Genomic DNA, 20,916 nt, shown 5'->3' with positions numbered 1-20,916 from the left:
ATTGGAAGATCTGGGCCATCGATCTTTGCCACTTTTTCAGTAGAATGTGGATCATTGCTGTATCGAGTATAAGTTACCTAGGGTGGTGGGACCAACACGTTTGAGTATGGGGCATTTTCACTCGGCTGACCGCTAAACCGACCAACCGAAAGATGAACATTACAGGAATCACACATCTTATTTGGACCGTTCATCATGCAATACCTTCCTTAATGGGCAAACATACGCCACTTTATCAAGTGCGTCACAGGGAAATAAAAGGGGCGATCAAGAAAATTGACTAATGATCCACATTCAATGTAAACATGGCCCACACCTGATCCGGAGGACCCGCCTGATTCGTGGACCATGGCACCTCCAGGGTTGGGCATGCTGGAAGAACAGGCGGGGGTGCGGGCGCACACAAAATTTCCGTGTACGCCCCAAAATCTCGCCTTCGCACTTCCAATACACTCAGTGCACTTCGTAGAAGGGCAATTAAATGACACGTGGCATGCATATTTGCATAATTTACCTGGGCTTTCAATTCCAACAAGTGAGGGCCATCATTCGGTAATCCAGACCATTGGTTTGTTATCCTAACCTGGATGAACGCTGCCTAAGAAATAATACTCATAGTATGATCTCGACCTCTAATAGACCCTGAAGGAAATTGTAGTCTGGGAGATTTTTGGGGCAGCATTCCCCATCAACGGTGGGCCTTAACAGCCAATTGATCTGGAGCCTCCAATCATCAGAAACCTTTAGTCCCTCTCAGCTTAAAGAGGTTCATTTCTATGCAATGGCCATCTTCCTAAGGTTGACTTGCAGATGGATGCTTGTCGGACACTTTCGGACAGCTTGGATCGTTGCAGCACGTCCATTGGATGGACACCCCAAATAGAACGGGGCAAACGGTGGTTTTATATCCATCATGGGCAATTTTCTATCTGATACCGAAAGCAAATGAAAAAAGAAAAGCCCATTGCATCATGTCCGCTGTACAGATGGCCGGAGTGTGTGGTAATCTGAACCATCCATCCAGTGGGCAACCAATATGGACCGGCCTCATCTTAAAAGGAGCAACAGAAGATGGAAAGAGGTGATGAGATGGACAAAGGAAGAGATCATGGAGTCTAAAAGAGGACTGGCAATCTGCATCCAACAAACTACAAACACAATGGTCTGAAACAGTAACAGTTGCGTCTTGCGTGATGCCATGGAACAATCAAGTGGAGGGAGAATAGGTTTATTTTGAAATTTGGTCTGAAGATCTGCAGGCATGCAGGGGGCATCTACAACAGCAGAAACAGATCACGACAGCTCTTAACAGGAATTCATCATCATCTAAGCCTTATCCCAACTAATTGGGGCCGGCTACAGCTCTTAACTGGAATTAAAAAGAAAGAAGAAAGAAAGGGTCCATTCCAAAACAGGCAGCAAGGTTTGAATCTGTCTCCCAAGACAAACACTTTCTGGCAGTAAAAGGGGAGATTATCAAGTCAAGAAGGCCTTTTCTGGGTAGTGTAGGCGTAATACTCCTTACCCGTATCGATTTTTGTTGTTTGACTGCCCGCATCCAGAAGTGCAGAAGTAACGGCCAAAGCGGCTCCGGCAGAAATTGCGGTCGGAATGCTCCTTGCTGCAAAATTGACAACACCCGTCCCCAGTTAAATAACAATGGTAGACAATGAATTGGGTGAAAAAAAGGGGCCCCAATCCTTAGACGAATAGAATTCAATTAAATTTTGAATGCGGCAAACAACAGCAATAAAGATGCTGATAAAAGTAGTAACAGTTAAAGATGGTACTACAATGCGCGAGAGACACTGATGATGCAATGTTCGTTGAAAATTAAGCATGGCTTAAACAGTATGGTCATCCAACTTATGCTGGTCCCAAAATGATTATTGCCTCATGAATTTAAGAGATTTGGGTAGCAATGCAAAGCAGCTGGCAGTGAAAGAGCTGGTCTGCAGCAACAAAGCAAACACCCTTTTGCTTCAGGAGACCAGGATGTCACTAAAATAAAGGTTAGGGAGATCTGGAGCATACACAGGCCGTCTGGGTAAGCAAAAAATCTGAGAGGAGACATGGTGGTATGCTGTTAAGCATGGAATTCAAGAGTCTTGTCTGTGGTTGATTTTTTTATCAGGCAGTGATCGCTATTCGTTATATCAGATAGATGCAGAGAAGCTCGAGCTGTTGTTTGACAGCTGTCCACGGCCCTAATCCTCCAATTCCCAGACTGGGGTTTCGGGCAAAGCTAGAGTATTCCAGGTTGTTGGGGAGTCGTGGTGTATACGTGGTGATTTCAATGTCATCCGGTTCTCTAAAGATAACAGGAGGATCGGGGGTTACAGCAAGCATGTGGGGTCTCAACAAATTTATTGCTAGAATGGGACTGGTAGATTGCCTCTTCAGGAGGCAAAATACATGTGGTCTTAACAGTCATTTAGCCATTAGGTTAGACAAGTTTTCGATCAATTCGCAGTGGGAGTTCTGGAGGCGAAGTCAAAAGCCCTCCTGATGCTACCTCCAATGATAAGCCGATCTGCCTGCTCTCAGAGTTGAGTCCTGGCCTCCTGGGCGTCATGAGCCATTCCATTTAGAGAATGTGGCTGAACCACCTGGGTCTCCTCTAGTCTAGTCTTGGTGGTCCTTCAAAATGGGAGGTCACGGCATGACGAGATTCTGTTCCAAGCTGAAACTACCATAGGATATTTGATTTAGTGGTTGCTCGGGGTTTTCACAGAAAACAGTTGAAAGGAATCCCTTCCTTTTCCGGAAAAATGCAGAAAGTTGATCAAGCGACCCCCCAGTATTGACTCCTAGTCCAACTATTACATCCATGCCCAGAGGGCTAGCAAGCGGTGCAGGGTCATGGTGGGGCAATTGCTAGGCAAACTGCTAAGTGCGAAGTAACCACACAGGCACACACATGAAGTATCATGCTCGAGCAGCGGCTGCTAAAAATAGCAGGGAACCCCCTGAAACATGATCACCATCATAACTCCCATACTAACACGATCAGGCCCCACAATATACATTAGCACAACTATTGCATGCTACCCACAAAGAGGAACTTGCATCTTAGATCAACTATTGCATGCTACCAACAGAGGGAATTTTGCAAACAGTTGATATGAAGTGCATGCAGTCCCAGATGAGCCCATTGAGCATGAAAAAAGTAACCAGACATTAATTGTTATAATATAAATAATCTAAGTTACACCATCAGCAGTCATGAATCTGTGTTTGCGTTTATTAATAAATTAGGAATCAATCCATATTAAGATTCTATCATGACTCATGAGTCATGATCGTATCAGATGTACGCATTTAACAAAATCATCCGAATGGTTTTCTGCCGTTAGATCACCTACTCCTTTACGATTGTATCATAATTCTATGCATACATGATCTATAGTAGTAACGTTTCCATCAATCCATATATGAACTGCAATATGGATTTGTATATAAAACTATATTGTATCAACTTAGTGTATGTACTGAATAGAGGGTGGGGCGCACATGGATCCTATGTAATCCAAAGATGGCATGCACGTGTTGTACAGTTGATAGATAGCTTGTATCAAATCTGGTATAGCCTGGCAATAGACTTAAGCATAGGCATGAATGGAAAGGATAGAGTGAAAGTATTATTCTTGATTTACATGTATTAGAGCAACCCACATGATCCTACCCCTATTGTACCATGTATTGGAAGTAGCAGCATACTGCATACCCATTCCCAAACCATGTATCAGAGCAACATGAGATCCAGGTTAATCTGGTTCTGAACAAACAATTTGAAGGCCATGTTCCAAAAAGAAAAAGAAGGAAATAATTTGAATGACTTGCATCTAAGAGGATGAGCTCCTTAACATTCAACTGACTAATGCAACCAAATCAACGAGAAACTAATTGCAATGAAGTTCAATGTACCAGATTGAAAGTTTGAATCACACAAGAGAAAAGATACGAAAACTGTGAGCAAGCTCAACAATCTTCTAGTCTTATACAAGAGATCACCACTCCCTCCTCAACATGCTTCTATAGAGAAACAAGAGAACTTGCTGCAAGAAAATGTCATTCAACAGTGCCTTACTCCATAAGGCCCATTCTTTATTTATAATGAGTTGTTTACAAGGTTTCCTCTGTGTAAAATAGAATTCCTTAGTAGATAAGATCTCTAAAATAAGAAAACCCTTAAACATGAAATCTAATTATACTAATTTGCATCTTGTATTTGCATCGCACCAAAACATACATAATTCCTGGTTCTTGACTTTCCTCCACGAATTTGGCCATACTCAACATTGTGGAAGCCGACTTTATCTCTTCTAGTTTGTTATCTGTCATAGGGTTGATAACGATGGGTTTTCTTTCGTACATAAAGGTGTAGGTGCTCATGTGACCTTTATGAGTCATCTTTGTCGTATATCCATAGGCGGCCAAAAAATATATGCGTGATTTTCATTGGAATAATGTCACACCCAAGTGATTCTTTGTAATGACCCAAGGAGAAGTTTACTACGCACCGCTTGGTCACGGGGATGAACGTGTTATTCACCCACGCAATCTAGTACTACATGGGATGTTTTTGAGTCTTCAGCTTCAACTTGTCTACCATGCTTTGTGAGGCCATATTTATATTGTTGCCTTCGTCAACTTGTCCACCATCGGGTGCACCCCCCACAATGGACGGTGGATATTAAATGTCGGCTCCACGTGACGGATGGCCCACATCAAAGTGTGACCTCACATGATGGACGTCCCACATCAAGTGGGCCCCACTTGATGGACAACCCACATCCAAGGTGAGATGCATGATGGGGTGTGTTTGTTTGAGATGCAATCGTTGCAATTTTTAAAAATGAAAGTTACTACTCCCAAAAAAGCTCTTATTTGAATGTTTTACCAAACATACTTCAAGTAAGAGCTTTTATGGGTTTTGAAAAAGTGATTTTACCAAACAAGCTTATTGTAAAACAAGTGTTAGAACAAAAAGTCTTAATTCTTTAGCTCTTAATGGATTAGACAAGAGATGATAAGCGGGCCCCAAAATAAGAGAACCCTTAAACATGAATATCTAATAACACTTATTTCTTAGGATAGAGATATATTTCCTAGAATAGAAATATGCAAGAAAGGTAATTAAAAACAAACTAAATAAAGAAATTTGGGCCTTTTCTTGTGCATACTTATGGGGTGTGCACATGTGGGATGTGGCAGAATTGCATTGCTGACATTTAGAGTTCTAGAGGATAAGGTCCTTTAGTTTCAAAAAACCAAGAATGATGCTCTAGATCAATGTGGTGATTGGAGCCAAGCCGGGATTTGCAGCATTTTGAAGAATGGTAGTGGAAGGATAAAATGGCTTTTCTAGTCCATCTGGAGGGTGATGACCACTTGGTTCTGCAACCAAATTTGAGTGCTTTCTTATCCTATAGAATGATCATTTGCAAAGAGAAGAATGCTCAAATATGACTCAAAATTTTCACTTAGAGGGCTTTTCTTAATTGTAGAGGATTCCCAACCAAAATATACCACAAGCTGATAAATCACATATCATAAAGAAACCCTTTGAAAAGTGAAAACCAAAGTACATCCTACATAAAGAAAAGTGTGCTGCATGTGTATGTGTGATCATTTGGGGGTATCCTACAACTACCAATGATCTTAGACTTCTTCTTATTCCCCGACCTTCCCCGTCAGTAAGCTCCTTCCTTCTTCGTAGTCCTCTGCCACACTCTAAAACTTACAAATAAGGCATGTGTGATCGATTATCTTCTAGCTTTCGGGCTTTGAAAAAATGAACACATGAATCCCTATGTGGGATGTGTGCATGACAAATGCACCCCCGTGGAATAGCACAAGGTTTGTAGATCTGGGAACACTATGGTATTTGTTGCCAATGGCTTAACTTCAGACACGGTAAATTGTCCAAAGTAATCTGTAGTCTGGTTGAGAATTGCAAGAAAGTCCTCAGAAGTCAAGCTTATCCTGATTAACACTCTTTTGGGTTGTATAGACGTGTAAGACTAAAAGAAGAACACAACAACTGCTCATCAGGGGTGCCTTGTCATTCAAAGCATTAGTGAGTGCTGTAACAGAGCCTCATGTAGGGTGTAAATGGTTGCAAAGATGACAGCATAAGCCTGAGTTTGCATATGTACACGGCTTAAAGGCGGTGGAGGCTCCAGGAAGGGGATCTGCTGATGTGGCAGCCTCCAGTTGGATAATAGTTGGGATGCCAGTAAGATTTGATGATATGGAGCCTATGAGTGGCTGTGAAATTTATCACTTAAGTAGGAAGCCAACTCCCTGCATGCATGGGCATGTTTATGTAGCCTTTAGGAGCTTTGAATCAGGTAGATCCAACAAGAAGAGAGCAAATGGCCATTCTATCTGCTTCATAAGTGGTGACACTATCAGGTCAAAGAAAATTGATTTGAAATTAAATTTCGGGTCTTTCTTTCATAATTACATGATGTAAACATGGAATTGGTTGGTATAATCTTTTCTTCTTCTTTTTTTTTTTTTTTTTTTTTCAGGATTTGTGGTAACATGATCATATGGACCTTCTTCATCAAATGATCGAATGACTCATCCAACAGGCAGATAATGACAAAAATGTCTATTCAAAGAAGAGCTTTGCGAAGCCCACACACGTGCAAGTCAGCTAATGCACACGCTAGAACATATGCTAGCATGGTAGCCAGGTGAAATATCGCAGCCGTCCATCAGAAGGGTATAACTATGTAGAATCCCTATCTCAAGAATCAGGACAGTCCGCTGTTGAAGTGGGCCACTTCTAATTGAACAAATGTATGGATGTGAAAAAAAATCAGCCGGAGTTTTCTATTTCGACCACTTATTTCTAATATCATGGCATGCATACAAAGTGTACCACCTTTATGTGGCAATAACATCTACACGGTGAGCCCCACCTATTGTTCGGAGTATTCCTGATATTATCGATAATATCCACCATATTATTCGTATCTCTAGCTCGGAGATACCAATAACACTGGTAGTATTAGAAATTCTAGGTATTGGCTATTTATCGCCAAGTATCACCAATGTATCAATATTGCCAATGTTTTTGACTGTGTAAATTCTAGGTGTCGCTTGTATCGTCAATGCATCGATATCGCCAACATGTCACCAATATTTTCGACTGTGTAAATTCTATGTGTAGCTGTATCACCAATGTATTGGTGATATTCCAATAATATCACTAATGTATCACCAATGTATCGATATCACCAAAAACCTATTTATTGAAAAAAAAAATCATTTCAAAGTTTGTTTTATGGGTGCATGTTTGTATGATGAAATGCATGTTTGTATGTGTGTATATGTATGCATGGATGGATGGATAGCTGGTCGAATGGATGGATAGATGTGTGTGTGTACCTATGTTTGTATGTAAATGTGTATGCACACATGTGTGTTTGTATGTATGTATGTGCATGCATAGATGGATGGTTGGATGGACGGATGGATGGATCCACCATTTTTCCCATGTTTCTCCAATGTTTCCTTGAGTCAACGATACATGCTTTTAGGCCCCATTAAAGGAAACTTATTCTTTGATTCCTAAATATGCAAATATGCGTCTTTTTCACTAATATTTTATTCTTAAATATTCAAATATGTGTATTTTAGCATCTCTTGGAATATCATTGAAAAATTCCACAATTGTCTCATGTTTCCCTAATATTTCCATGAGTCAATGTTACATGCTTTTAGACCCCCATTAAAGTGAAACTTATTATGTATACATCTTTTTTTGCAATTATTTAATTTCTAAATATGCAAATATGTGTATTTTAGCATCTTTTGAAGTTCAATTGAGAAATTCCACCATTTCCCTATGTTTCCCTCATCAACGATACAGTTCCTGATATTAGTGATAATATCGGAAATATCGATACATGTTTCCATATCCCCAACTAGTGATAAATGTAATGGTACCGAAACTACAGACAATGGACTCCCACAAGATGGATGGCTTAGATATTTCATGTCTGCCATACTGGCAGATTTGATGGCATGTGCATTAGCTGACTTGTTCATGCACATGGGTGTAGTAAAGCTCTTAAAGGACAATTTTTTTTTTTTTTTCATTTTTCATTTTCTTTTAAAAAATCTATGCAACTAGCAGACTCCTTTAATTGTGAACAACTATTAAGTCCTGAGTATTTGTATCTGTGCCTTCACATGATACCATTTTCTTAAAGCCCTGACATCATGGGTTACATTACATCCCAACAAATGTTTCAGGAACAGGTCATAAAGATTTTATCCATACATCTGCCACAACACAACATATTCAAAAGGTAGCTTAGATTATCATGAAGGGGCATTGCACATATGTATGAGATCCGGTCCATTCATCTACAGGGTCCAACTGTTGAAGGGAGTACCCAAACATCAAAGTGATCTGATTATCCTAGCCACCAATTGGATGACTTTTGAGGATTAATAATGGACAAGTCTAACCAATGTTCGACATTTCATGGAAGAAAGACCTCCAATTGGCAGCTAAGCTCATCTGATTGCAGCGATTTTTGGGATATGAGTAGGCACCACAAAGATCTGGATGTTGTAAGTGCATGCAACAAGTCTATACTTGATAACAAACTTAGACATGCATTTAACGTTGGAGTATAGACCTATCTTAAATATAAACAATGTTGAAGTTCAAGTTCAAAAATCTCCTAACTGTGAAAATTCAAGAAATTTTATTTATTTATTTTGATAGACGACATAAGATTCTCACGCTTTTACTACTCCCATAACAAACTTGTAATTTCGAAACTTCTCGCAATGATAATAAGCTAAAACTAAACAAACTCAAAAGAGATCATTACCTTTTGAACCCAAAACGGTAGCTCCAGCAGCAAAACCACCCACTGCGCCATTAACTAAGTCCCTCTTCATCCTGTAGTTCTGCACCAATTGCTCTACGCCAATATAAACTCCTCCAATCGCAGCAAAGGTAAGCCCATAGTTACCCATCATCTTAAGGGTCCTCATCAGGCCTGGGAGAGCAACATTCCTCTCAACACGGGGCACATCATACCATGTAGCAACGACTGTTCCCCAAATAGTCCCGGTGACCAAACCCATCGTTGCACCCTTAATCGTCTTCATGGTTGGAGTATCATCATTCTCCAAGTACCTAAGCTCTGAAGGATCCATTTCTTTCCTTCTAACCAGACACTGAATCAGAATACAAAGAAATCAGAACTTCAGAATTTGACTGAAAAACCAGTCGGCCTGAGAGGCATTATAAGATGGTAGAGCAAAAGAATTGGCATTCCTTAGTTTGAAAGCAATGGGGCATGTGGGGCCCACCTCTGCATAATCTAACCCGTTCACCAGGTGGTCCCATCTTGGAATAGACCATGCGCGTCTGTAACTGATCAACCAAGCAATGGTAGAGGAAGGCCAGACTCTGGAAAACCTAAACCATTCATCTGGCTGGCTCCCATCACAGGATGGTCTGTGTCTAAACATCTCTATCAGACGATCCAATACATCAAGTCGATAGCGTACAAGTGGACAATTGCAGATAATTGTCCAAATTTCAGTAGGGGCATAATCAGATGTTAGGATGAGTTCAATGGGGAGATTTTCAGTGTATCTCCCATCATTGATGGGTCCAAACCACATGGACGGTTTAGATAACCTAAAGGTGGCCATCCACATGTACAGCCTACGGGAACAAACGAACCGCTCAATCGGGTATTGAACAATTCCTCTCCAGACGACACGCCACGATAAAAACGAATCACGAACTACAACGATGCGGTAAAAACAAAGCCTCTGAATACGAAAAAACCTAGCAAGATCATTTCCCAACTCAATTGAAACAGAAACAAATCAAAACCCTACAAATCAAACAACGCCGCTATAAAACCGAAAAAAAATAAATAATCCAACAAGAAGATTTCCGCTAAATCAAGATTCAAAATAGGAAAAGGAATAAAAAGATAGAAAAAGATCGAAAACCTAAAATGGAAAGAGATGAAAGAGTACTCCAAATCTCCGACAATCAGAACCCTAGAATTCGAGGAATTTTTCACGTGATCTGGTGAAATTGAGAACGAGCAGATGAATCGATTCGAAGAGAAAAGAGAGAATAAGTAGATGAAAGCTTACAGCGAGAGTAGAGAGAGCGAGAGAGAGCAAGAGAGTCCGGGCGCTGTTCTGAAAATCCCTCCGCAGCAGCACGACCACATTACTCAACGAGGTCGCAGCTTCGGTGGATCCCCGGATCCACCAAGGCGTGTAGATCCCTGACTGTGGGGCCCATATTGATGTATATTCCTTAAATCCAAGCTGTCCATCAGTTTTGAAAGATAATTTTAGGGAATAAACCAAATATTTAAGTAGTTATAAATCTTATATGAACCACACCAAAGGAAACAATAGTTATTGAATACCCACCATTAAAAGGTTCTCTGGGCTAACGGAATGTTTATTTGACGTCCAACCTGTTTACGAAGGTCGAAAATAGATCAAAACATTTCAGCTTATACAATACTTTTGTGGCCCATAATAAGTTTTCAATGGTCATTCACCAATGTAATATGGTCCACCTGAGAATTGGATCTGCTTCATTTTTGGAATCATGATCTAAAATTGTCTTTCCAAACGCATGAACGGCGTGGTTGTAAGTTGAATAAGTTAATTTGGGGTCCACAGTCAAAGATCCACCCAAGTAGTTGGATCGGAGAGGCTTTTGGACGTGGTTGGGCTAGTGACTCCAACATTTGCCAAGTACCTAATGTTTTATCATCTCATTACATGCATGAGCCTCATTGGGATAGGTGGGGATTGGGTGGTACCCCTGGGGACCTGGCAGAGGGGAACGGTCCTGTAAGGGGTTCTGTGGGGCCCCTGCCGTGTTTGTGTTTTATCCAAGCTGTCCATACATTTTGAAATTTTATTTTAACTTATGAGCCCAAAAATAGGCAAATCTAGTTATCAAGTGAACCACAACATTACGAAACAATGGAGATTGAATGACTACCGTGGTGAGCCTCTTGTAGGCCACGGAAGTTTTGGATTGAGCTCATACTTATATTTTTCCCTTTATCCAGATCTAATCATGGTGGGCTCTAAGAAGGTTTCAACAGTAGGGTCATTGTCACCGGTGCTTCCTTTGCTGTGGTCCACTTCGTTCTACCTCATATTTACACTCACGCCCTGTAAGGATCTTTCAAAATGGACGGACGGTTTGGATAAAACTCATATGACAGTGTGGGCTTCACATAGCCTCTAAGTTCTAATAGAACTGTCCGTCTTCAGGTATGTCTTCGCGGGTAGTACTCGATCCGACGCGAGTTCCTATCAACTCTGTTTCATTGAGCACGGTTGACCCAAAGCTTTCTCGGCCTACCGAAAAAGAAAAGTGTCAAATATTCAAGTAGGCCGCACCACAGGGAACACGAGGGATTGAAAACTCCCCATTTAAACCTTAGTAGGGCCTACAGAAGTTTTGCATCAGATGACATATGTAGTTTTCCAAACATCCTGGTGGAAATCACCTTTTGAACGTGTTAGATAGCACATAAAGATCACGGTGGGCCTCAAGAAATTTCCAATCATCAGTGCTTCCTTCCTACTATTTCTTGTCGTGTGGCCCACTTGAGTTTTGAATCTACCTTATTTTTGGGTTGGCATCTTAATATGAAATTGCGGAACTGATGGACGGATTGGATGTTATACGGATATCACTGTGGGGCCATCGGAGAGCTCCTCGTAACAGGGGTCCCGTGCAACTCGCATGCTTTCTTCCCCACCCCATCCCAACACTGAAGCCTCAAGGCCCGCCTAGAAGAAAAGCCCATGTCTAAGTCAGGAAAAATTGGTTAGGCTCCTGTTGGACCCATACTAGCCCGAAAATTGATAAGATCAATATTTCCCATTTGGGTGTTCCTAATCTATCCATTGATCAAATGGGCCACACAAGTACGAAGAAAAAAAAAATTTCGATGAATTAAACCAACGGTTTACATTCAAGATGCACCGGTTGCATAACAAGGAGTGGAATGGCATATTTGTAGTATGTGAGATATGTACAAATGAAGTCGGGTTGGGCTTGGTCGGGGCCAGGTTGGGTTTGGGCGGAAGATGATTTGAGACCAAGCCCAGCCCATAGGCCAAGCTAGTATGTCTGAGCGTGTTCAGAAGCTAGGTTGGGCACTTCAGGCCAGGCGTGCGGTCCAGCCCATTGTCCCCTTACTGAATTTTCTGTTGACAGTCTGTTGTTATAGTATAATTATATAAGGGTTGGGATATGTAGATATCTGACCTAAATCACAAAGACACTATACTTGAGTAGATTGGGTATACCTCAATAAAATTGCACCTAGAAATTTCGATTACCATCAAACGTTGATCAAATTTAGAGGTAGAACCTTAGGCTTAGGATTATTGATCCCGATTAAGAGATTTCCAACTCCTAATCCCTTAACAAGAGCCATTGATTAGCACTTGCCAAAATTCAGAGTCTCAGCTATAGTCTAATATAGTTGCACTTCTCCACCAAACATGACTTTAAAAGTCAGCCAAAAAGAAAATAATAGGTGCAGGCCCCTTTAAAACACAATGAATAGCTTAGATCACATGATTTGTGACCCCATAACTCAGAATTAGCCACAAAAAGTCGAGGAAGACGGAAAAATTGCAGCCGTTGGGCCAAAACCGAAGGAAAACATATAGCCGACGACAACTTTGCACCATTTTGCGCCAACCATGGATCTGGATCCCCTCTAACAGATCCTGCATATCCGAAGTTTGTCAAGTTTCCATCGTCTATTCACCAGGAGCCGACAATTTTAGTTTTATAAATTCGACTATCAATGCCCGTTCAACAGTAGTAGAGAGTCCAGAGAGTTCAAGATTACGTCTATAAACCCATCAGAAGGGGGGCTTTGCCATTTAGGATATGCAAAATGCTGCCACACTTATGCCTAAATCCTGCTCAACACAAAGCCGTCTGTAGAGAAGTCAATTTGTCAAAAAGAATTTGCCAGCTTAAGAGTAGGGATGTCCAGCTATCATTTTTTACCAAAAAAGGTATCCGGTTTTTCTTTTTCTTGCTCACATCTTAATCAAGCTAGAATGCAGTTCATTGCACACATTCCAGCATATTATTTATTATGAGAGGAAAAAAATGGACAAGTCGACAAGTCAGCTTATGGAATGGGCCAACTCTATTGAAATGGCAGAAGTCGATCGAGTGAAACTTGTGTATCCAGAGAGTGCAACCTCCAAAGAGGATGATGCAATTATAAGGACACACAAAGAGCACGCCTTTTATAATAGCCATGTGCTACCGACTTAGCCCATAAGTCAGCAATAGGTCAATTATGGATTGGCCATATCTCAGCTGACGGTAGATTATGAATCGGCCATATCTCAGTTGACAGTCGATTACGGATCACCATAGCTCGGCCAAAGGTCAGTTACGGATCGACTTTTAGTCAGGAGTTGCATGACCACAAAGCCATGATGCTCTCGATGGCTCACGGATAACTAGGGATGATTCGTGACTAGAGTCAGGGCCCGCTTTGTGTCCCGAGCCAAGGCCGACCCAGGGCCAACCCAAAAGATTCAAATAAACTCCTAACATTTCGGGGGATCTATCGAGATCTCTGGGGGATAATATCGGATCCTGATAATCTTGGGAATCCCTCATCTCATAAGAATCCTGCATTACAGCCATGAAATTAGGAAAAAGTTCAACTGAAATCATATTCAGAGTCTCCTATAAATAGAGGTACCATCTACCATTAAGGTACATGAAATACAAATAAAGATCATAATATTCGACTGTTATCTCTTTCCGGAAGATTTTTACTCCATTCTCAAAGACTTCAATCTTTACTTAGGCATCGGAGAGCCCCCTGCAATAATCAGGGCCTCCTTTGTCCCACTTTTATACTTCTACAGGTCAAGGGAAGGCTCATACATAGGATCTACCAGAAAACTACATCGACATTTATCATTCTATATATTTTAGTTATTGCTATTTCTACTTATTTGTTTATTGACTTTACTCACCTACCTAGAGTCACTTGATTCCGCGTAACAAGGGTAGAACTAAATTTCTTTTGCTTGATCGGTCTTCTCATAGGATCATGCAAAGCATGACTAGATGAATAGTATCATTGCAGATCTATATACCCCTGAAAGTTTTAGAGACCTCAAACTAGAGATCACATAGACTGCGGGTAGTTTTAGAGCATGCATCAACGGTGTGGATCATCAACCCATGGGCCCGCACGCAGCTAAACGGGTCTCTTCTTGCCATGCCCAATCCACATCTAACTAGCGATCTCAACCTTCCAATCAGCGAAAGTTAACGAATGAAAAGAAAATGATCATAAGAGGAGGCAAGATAGAAAACAAGCCCATTGATTGAACGGCTAGGATTGTCCAACCAATTTGGGCATTGGCCTGCTATTAGGAGTGAATGCGATCGGCACTTGTTATCTTCGTCTGCCCCAAGTGAGTTATAGACCGGGCCAACCTACTGAGTCAGCAGATGCACGTAAGGGTGGCAATGCTACGGGTATGGGTCTGCTGCCTGAGGCCAACATGAGCCTAGAAGGCCGAAGCCTAAAGCCCAAAAAAATTATTTGGGCCTGGGCTGACCCCACCCGGTCGAAATTGATCCCTATTCCGGATGGAGTGTTCCTAATCTATATCTTATCAGGTGGGCCACACATGAACAAAGAAGCTGACATTTAGAGAAATAGGAAGCAAAAATCTACGTGCAAGATGCATGTGTTGCCTAACCAATAATTGAAATAGCATGCACAAGGAATAGCAGACAAGAACACATGAAGCTAGACAGGGATGAGTTGGGCTAGTTGGGCTACAATAACCTGAGCCCAAGACCAGCCCAAAAAATTGACCAAGCCATGATGGATGCCATGCTCCAAGCCCCGCTCACAGCCAACAACAGGTTAGGGTGACAATGGGGCGACCACCTGGTCCATGAGGGCTAGGGTTTGGGCCCCTAAACTTGGCCTGAGAGACTGGCCTATAATTAAAATCTGAGCCTAAGAGACTCGGGCCAAGCTAGGCATGCTCTAGGCGGCCAACTCCAGCCTAAAAAGTCCCCATCAAAAGCTGCGCCCGCCCAACAAATTGTTTGGGATATTCATGCCAGATCCAAGCGTGGACCATAGCCAAGCTACTAGTTCTAAGCCTTGTCCAAGGCTAGGCCATTCCAAGTCCAGCCTAAAAATTTGAACGGGCCATCAATACCAACGGCCAAGCTAATTAGTCCAAGCCCGTCCAAAGCCGGTCCAGAGGCACCACCTTGGCCGTTGCAAGAAAGGGAGAAAATACAAAGAAGGGAAATTTAGAGGAAAGGTGAAATGCTTGTTGCTAAAATCCGGACCAGAAATGCAAGTCACTTTTCATGTGCTACTGGTCACATGAGGCACACCATCTAACAAAATACTCTTCATTTGTACACGCATTATTCATCTCGTAGCCGTACATGCATATAAGGAAGCATATGATTCATAAAGAATAAGATTATATTTTCTGGATTTTTTTTTTCCTTCTACCAGAAAGAATAAAAGAATGGGCTACAAAAAAATGGGCATGACTAACTACCAACTTCTCTCCCCTTCACTCCCTGTCCCTCCCCTCGCCTCCCCATATCCATCAAAGAGTGCAATCATATATGCATACATACGTGTATAAATGTATGCAACTGCATACATTTACCATATTTACATTGCAAAAATCCATCTCCCTGCCGACGTGTCCTAACAATCCAACACCGAATGAATTGCACAATTTTATCCAAATCAGAGCAGTGGTCTTTTTCGCATGTTCTTCGAGCCGTTGCACATGCACTCAGGAACCGGATATGCTACAATGTCCCTCCCAGGCTTGCCGGTCCTCATTTCCGGCTGTCCCAGCGAGCCCTGGTGCAGCTCCTTTATGATCCTATTGAACTCGGATTCCTGAAGAGAGGAGTTCAGAAAGTAAGGGAGCATCTCCCTCTTGTTAGGGGTTATGTGCTTCCGGTGCCCAGCGTACGCCCTGTGTCCTTGAATGGCACGGCCCATGTTTCCTCCATGAGATGGCATGAAAACATCACTCTTCTCTGAAACTATATAATCAATGGCTGCGAGAAAAGAAGCTTTGTTGGCAAATGGCTCCAGCTCCCCTGGTAGGGAGATGTTCTCCTTGTTGTAAAAATGGGGATATTCTCTGGTTAGAGGCAGCAACGCTTCTTCTCCCCCAAACGGGCTTCCTCCGGCCCAGTATATCCTTGCATTTCTTGGAGCTCCCAGAGCGTTAAGCAGCCTACAACATCATTAAAGGAAAGGTCAGTACATGTATGGGAACTAATTTCCACACATCCGTGACTATGAACTGATTTCAACATGTACCTTGAAACCTCTAACGCATTCAAGGGGCAGAGTCCTGCAAGCTTGCGGTCATGGTAAGTCATGTTAGATCTTGCAGTAAGGAGCTCTGGTCGCAATTTCCGCTCATTGGTGATGATCTTATCAGACTCGTGGCTCAACCCAGGAAGACAACCAGTCCTCACCCATACATCCTTCTCCATGCGTAGGTGGAGAGCAATGTAAGGCCCCTTGCTCTGCATCCTCTCCACGAGCTTGTTCCCGAGCTCCAAGATGGGAGCTGAGAATCTCAACGCCTGGAATGCCACCTGCAACATGATGGAATGAAAGCATGCCGTTTAGAACATGGAATAACGAACAGAAAGTTCAGTCGTGAATATGAAAATGTATATTTTGGAAGTTCCTAAAACATATGCCATACATGGGTTACTAACTGGCAGATAATCTCTTCAAATGGACAGCTCATGGAGAAACTGTTTAGTAATTAGATGCAAGTTTTAAAAATCGAAACATGATTCAGAATTTATAATGTTTTATTTAAAAAAATGACTGAACAGTTTCAAGTTTGCAAAGCTTACCATATAATCTGATTTACTCAGTTGCAGCATTTGAATACTTAATTCAGGTTTCCAATGAATTGAAGGAGTTTTTGTAATATTCAATGTCTTTTCCGTGCTTTAAAAGAAATAAATCACCCACTACAACTCCCATCTAAATGGGTTGAGTTGCCTACGCAAGTATTTTAATTACTTGAAAAAATTTCCAGACCTTTTTACTTTCTTTTCTTTTGTGACATTCTGCCACTATATCTCATGGAGAATATCATAGTTTCTTAAGTTCCACCTCTGTAAACAGTTATGCCTAGTATGGTAATAACTCAGACAAGATGCCATTGCAAAGCAAAAACTAAGAGATAGGGGCTAGGGCAGACATTAGAATTACCTTGCACCGAAGTTTTTGAAGATCAGAAGGGAGATCCTTAGAGAGTCTGGAATCCAGTCCACGCAAAAGTAATACGCCTTCCTTGTTAAGCTGTAATAGAGAAAAGAAAGGCATCAGTGACAATCTTCATGCTGATCAGCAACCACAGAGAGACATACAAAACCAAAGTATCATTAACAAAGCAAGCACTATCGAATGGCTCAAAACAGAACACGGTGTATAAAACTGAAGTCCTGCCACAACTAGAATGTCATATCACTGAGTGGTGGATACCAGAACTAGGGTGTCAGTAGGCTGAGATTGGTCTCAAGCTCTCCCTACAGGCAATAGGTTAGGCCTGTACCCACAATAGAATTTGATAATTAAACATTCAACAATGAACTCAACTTCTTAACTGCCTAGCAAAGTGAACTAGAAAGACCTTATAATTAATACTCTAAGAACAGATGAACTGCAGAAACGTCTACCACCTAATTTTTGGTCCAGAGGATCTACGAAATGTGGTCCACCTAACATATTTGCATGTGTGCTTGCATGTAGATGGGCAATCTACAAGTGCAATACTTAATGCATTATAATAAACCATCCAGGTTTACATTGTTCTTGTACTATATTCATATTGAGGGCAGCTCAGTAACTTCATTCAGCATCTTGGCAATAGGGATCTAGAGTTACAGGCAATAGCATTGCAGATGGAAAGGCTTTACTCTTTCAAAGAAGGAATGTATTTAGAGTTGGGGATGTTTTGAACAAATCGATAAAAATAGGAATGTTTCAATAATTTGACCTAAACTTCTTTAAAAAGAAAGAGAATACGCATAGCTAACCAATGTTGATTTTTTAGGTAGTGCTTTGTTAAAAACTGGGAATTTTGCAGCTAAAGATACAAATACAAATAACGAAAGAAACTTGGGACTCTGTTTTAAAATAAAATATGCCTCCAAACCATATACCTACAGAGGGAGAGCAATGGGTTTTTAACAGTGCATTGAAGTTTATTTGCCTAGAAAACTAGATGCCAACATTATCATTTACCACCCAAGACTTAAGTTGAATTGTTTTATATATGAAAGCAGAAATATCATTATCATTTATCAATGGAAATGAACTTAGAGAGCTGCAAATGAGATCAGGGCATGAACGAGCTGAATGCAGGTGTATGTTGATGAAGGAATTTTGGAAGCTTACCCGCTTCAAGTACCTTGAACGTATCCATCTGGGAGTTACATGGAGAGGAGTCCGCTTCTCCTCAACCGGTCTCGACATCAGATGCGTTGAAGGAAGAGAAGAAACTATGTGCACATCATTTGCAAGAGTTCTCTTGAAATGCTCCAAATCGAATATGTCAGAAAATTCACTGTAAAAAGAGAAACCAGGAAAAAAATGTCTCAAGGTTTCTGTTCTTAAAGATAAAAATTTTGAAAAAAAAAAAGATATGACGTAATTAAAATTTATAAATATCCATAATCAGATACTTCTGAAGGAAGGAAAGAACTGATCGTCCACGAATTCATTTCAGAAGAATCATAATCAGTGAAGAATTGAAACGCAGAAAATTTGTTAATTGCAGGGAAATTCCTTGTTTTCGAAAATTTTGAAACCTATTATTCGCTTTTTTCAACCCAATTCAATATGTCAATTCAAATGCAGAAATCTCCAAAAAAAGGAAAAACATAAAGTTCAAAACTCGTAAAGAAATTCCACAGCTGTTCGTGTCTTACCTTTCATCTCCCCAAATCACATTCACTTGCAAGATCGGAACAACGAGGGCAGCGCCTAGAATCCTGGCAATGACAACGGCATCAACGATCTGATTCCTCTGTTGATTCAACCCTCCCGAAACCACAACCATCAGATACTTCGTTCTCTCCTTCACCACTACCTTGCTCGACCGCCGATACTCCACGCTGAAATCCAAGCACGGGCGGTAACCCAACCCATCCGGCTGCTTCCAGAACTCCGCCTCTCCCTCATCTTCTCCGTCCTTCTCCCCATCGTGATCAGTCGAATAGATCGGAAGAACCGAATCGACGGTCGGGATCGCTGGTAGAAGTTGTTCCTGGATCGAGCACGGATTTGGCGGAAATGGGAGGAAAGGATCGAGATTGAAGCCGATCCTGGTCATTCCGATGAAGGAGAAGAGGAAGAGGAAGAGGAAGAAGAATCTAGTGTTTTTGGCTGTGGTGAAGAATCTGTTAGTATTTTTGGAGGATTTTTTGGGAGAGAGAAGGAGGTTTTGGAGAGAAGAAGAGGAGAAAGATGGTATGATCGGAGCAGGGATAGAGATGTAGGAGAGCTTGTTCTTCGGTTTCGCCATTGGCGAGGGTTTCTGAAGTTTTCTTTGTTCTTCTTCTTCAAGAGGTGTTCTTATTGCCGAAAGACACAGAAAAAAGATAGAGAGGTGACTTTTATACCACGAACGGTCATAACCAGCGGCGGGAACGCGGAACTTGGACATTTTAGGAATATGAATAAAAACGATTATTATATTAATTAAAGATTAATTAATTAAAGAATATTAATGAATCCTCGTGCCACCAAGGACAGTCTCGGGCTGAGCGCGACTTGGCTGCGACTGCGTAACCAGCCATGTGGGTGATACACTGGCCATACGGGCCCATACAGATGAATGTATTATATATCCATACCGTTCATCTATTTTTAAAGATTATTTTAAGGACATACTACTAAAGTGATAAATATAAAAATTTCAATGGACCACACCACATGAAACAGTGATTATTGACCATTAAAAACATTTTGTGGGTTACAATATTTTTGATTTTTCCGTATCCAGGTCTGTGTGACCTTATCAGTCAATAAGCATTAAGGAGGAGGTTGGTTCAATAACAACTGTTTCTCTAGTGTGGTCCACCTGGAATTTATTTCTGCTTCGTTTTTGGGTCGATGTACTCAAAGAAGAGGAAAAAAGCAGATGGACGACATAAATATACGATGCATATATCGAAGTGGGCCCTATTGTCATGGTCTCACCCACGTGGCATGTTTCCAGGTAGCAGCCAAGTTGCTCTACGGCTCGGGTGATATGACGCCGTTGCTACTAAATGCCTCATTAATGCCAGCGGGTCTGCCTCCTGTGGACCAGTCCAATTTTTATCCATCCTTCAATGTCGCACGAGCGAGCAGAGGAAGGCATTACTTAAAGAGGATCTGTGGGCAAGATAGGCCTGGACTCCAGACCACTTGATGAATGTTCAAGATCTTGCACACATGTCCTGTTCTCATGTGTGTTCATTTGGATGCTTGGCATTTTTCCAGGGGTCCCAAAAGTTGCACAATCCTCGTTGTTGCATTGGAACGTGATTGGTATCTTGATGAGTGGGTCCGTGTAAGCGGATCACATGGTTCTGCAATCCAAACCGTTGAGATTTTGGGTCTTCTAATGAATGGGGAATGCCTCAAAATTTCCCTCAGTGGAGCGGATTTGGTGAGACCCCAGATCCACCGTGGGTGGGACGTATACTGTGGAGTCTACTGTGATTTACGTGACTACATCCATGCCGTCCATCCATATTTAAAGCTCATTTTAGGGAATTATCCAAAAAAAAAA

General features: G+C 41.5%; 2 protein-coding genes across 4 annotated transcripts; both read right to left on the bottom strand.

Annotated features, from left to right (window-relative positions):
* Nucleotides 1-1,212: 1,212 nt before the first annotated feature.
* LOC131222445 (outer envelope pore protein 16-3, chloroplastic/mitochondrial) lies at nucleotides 1,213-10,318 on the bottom strand. 3 transcript variants are annotated; one of them, XM_058217512.1, is made up of 3 exons: nucleotides 10,159-10,318; nucleotides 8,865-9,216; nucleotides 1,213-1,621 (listed from the first exon to the last, which is right to left on the bottom strand). In XM_058217512.1, exons 2-3 carry the CDS (start codon nucleotides 9,193-9,195, stop codon nucleotides 1,482-1,484), a joined length of 471 nt encoding a protein of 156 aa, XP_058073495.1. In that variant the 5' UTR covers nucleotides 9,196-9,216; nucleotides 10,159-10,318; the 3' UTR covers nucleotides 1,213-1,481. The 3 variants fall into 3 exon arrangements, with proteins under 3 accessions (XP_058073495.1, XP_058073493.1, XP_058073494.1); XM_058217510.1 differs by lacking the exon at nucleotides 10,159-10,318 and adding an exon at nucleotides 10,009-10,134; XM_058217511.1 differs by lacking the exon at nucleotides 10,159-10,318 and adding an exon at nucleotides 10,036-10,054.
* A 5,152-nt stretch (nucleotides 10,319-15,470) lies between these two features.
* LOC131222444 (O-fucosyltransferase 20-like) lies at nucleotides 15,471-19,772 on the bottom strand. Its single transcript, XM_058217509.1, has 5 exons — nucleotides 19,067-19,772; nucleotides 18,534-18,702; nucleotides 17,346-17,435; nucleotides 16,428-16,711; nucleotides 15,471-16,341 (listed from the first exon to the last, which is right to left on the bottom strand). Exons 1-5 carry the CDS (start codon nucleotides 19,660-19,662, stop codon nucleotides 15,837-15,839), a joined length of 1,644 nt encoding a protein of 547 aa, XP_058073492.1. The 5' UTR covers nucleotides 19,663-19,772; the 3' UTR covers nucleotides 15,471-15,836.
* Nucleotides 19,773-20,916: the final 1,144 nt, after the last annotated feature.

The sequence above is a fragment of the Magnolia sinica genome, chromosome 13 (genome assembly GCF_029962835.1).
Source record: "Magnolia sinica isolate HGM2019 chromosome 13, MsV1, whole genome shotgun sequence".
NCBI classification, from domain to species: domain Eukaryota; kingdom Viridiplantae; phylum Streptophyta; class Magnoliopsida; order Magnoliales; family Magnoliaceae; genus Magnolia; species Magnolia sinica.
Note: the sequence above shows the minus strand (reverse complement) of the source record. Positions and strands in the feature narration are given on the sequence as shown.

Bases quoted from the DNA above. Each gene is read 5' to 3' on its own strand.
- LOC131222445 (XM_058217512.1), bottom strand. From the start codon at position 9,195: ATGGATCCTTCAGAGCTTAGGTACTTGGAGAATGATGATACTCCAACC. The intron at 1,622-8,864 runs GTAATGATCTCT...TCAATTTTGCAG, and splicing joins TACCGTTTTGGGTTCAAAAG to CAAGGAGCATTCCGACCGCA.
- LOC131222444 (XM_058217509.1), bottom strand. From the start codon at position 19,662: ATGGCGAAACCGAAGAACAAGCTCTCCTACATCTCTATCCCTGCTCCG. The intron at 18,703-19,066 runs GTAAGACACGAA...CTCTTTTTACAG, and splicing joins GTGATTTGGGGAGATGAAAG to TGAATTTTCTGACATATTCG. The intron at 16,712-17,345 runs GTAATTCTAATG...ATCATGTTGCAG, and splicing joins TTCAAAAACTTCGGTGCAAG to GTGGCATTCCAGGCGTTGAG.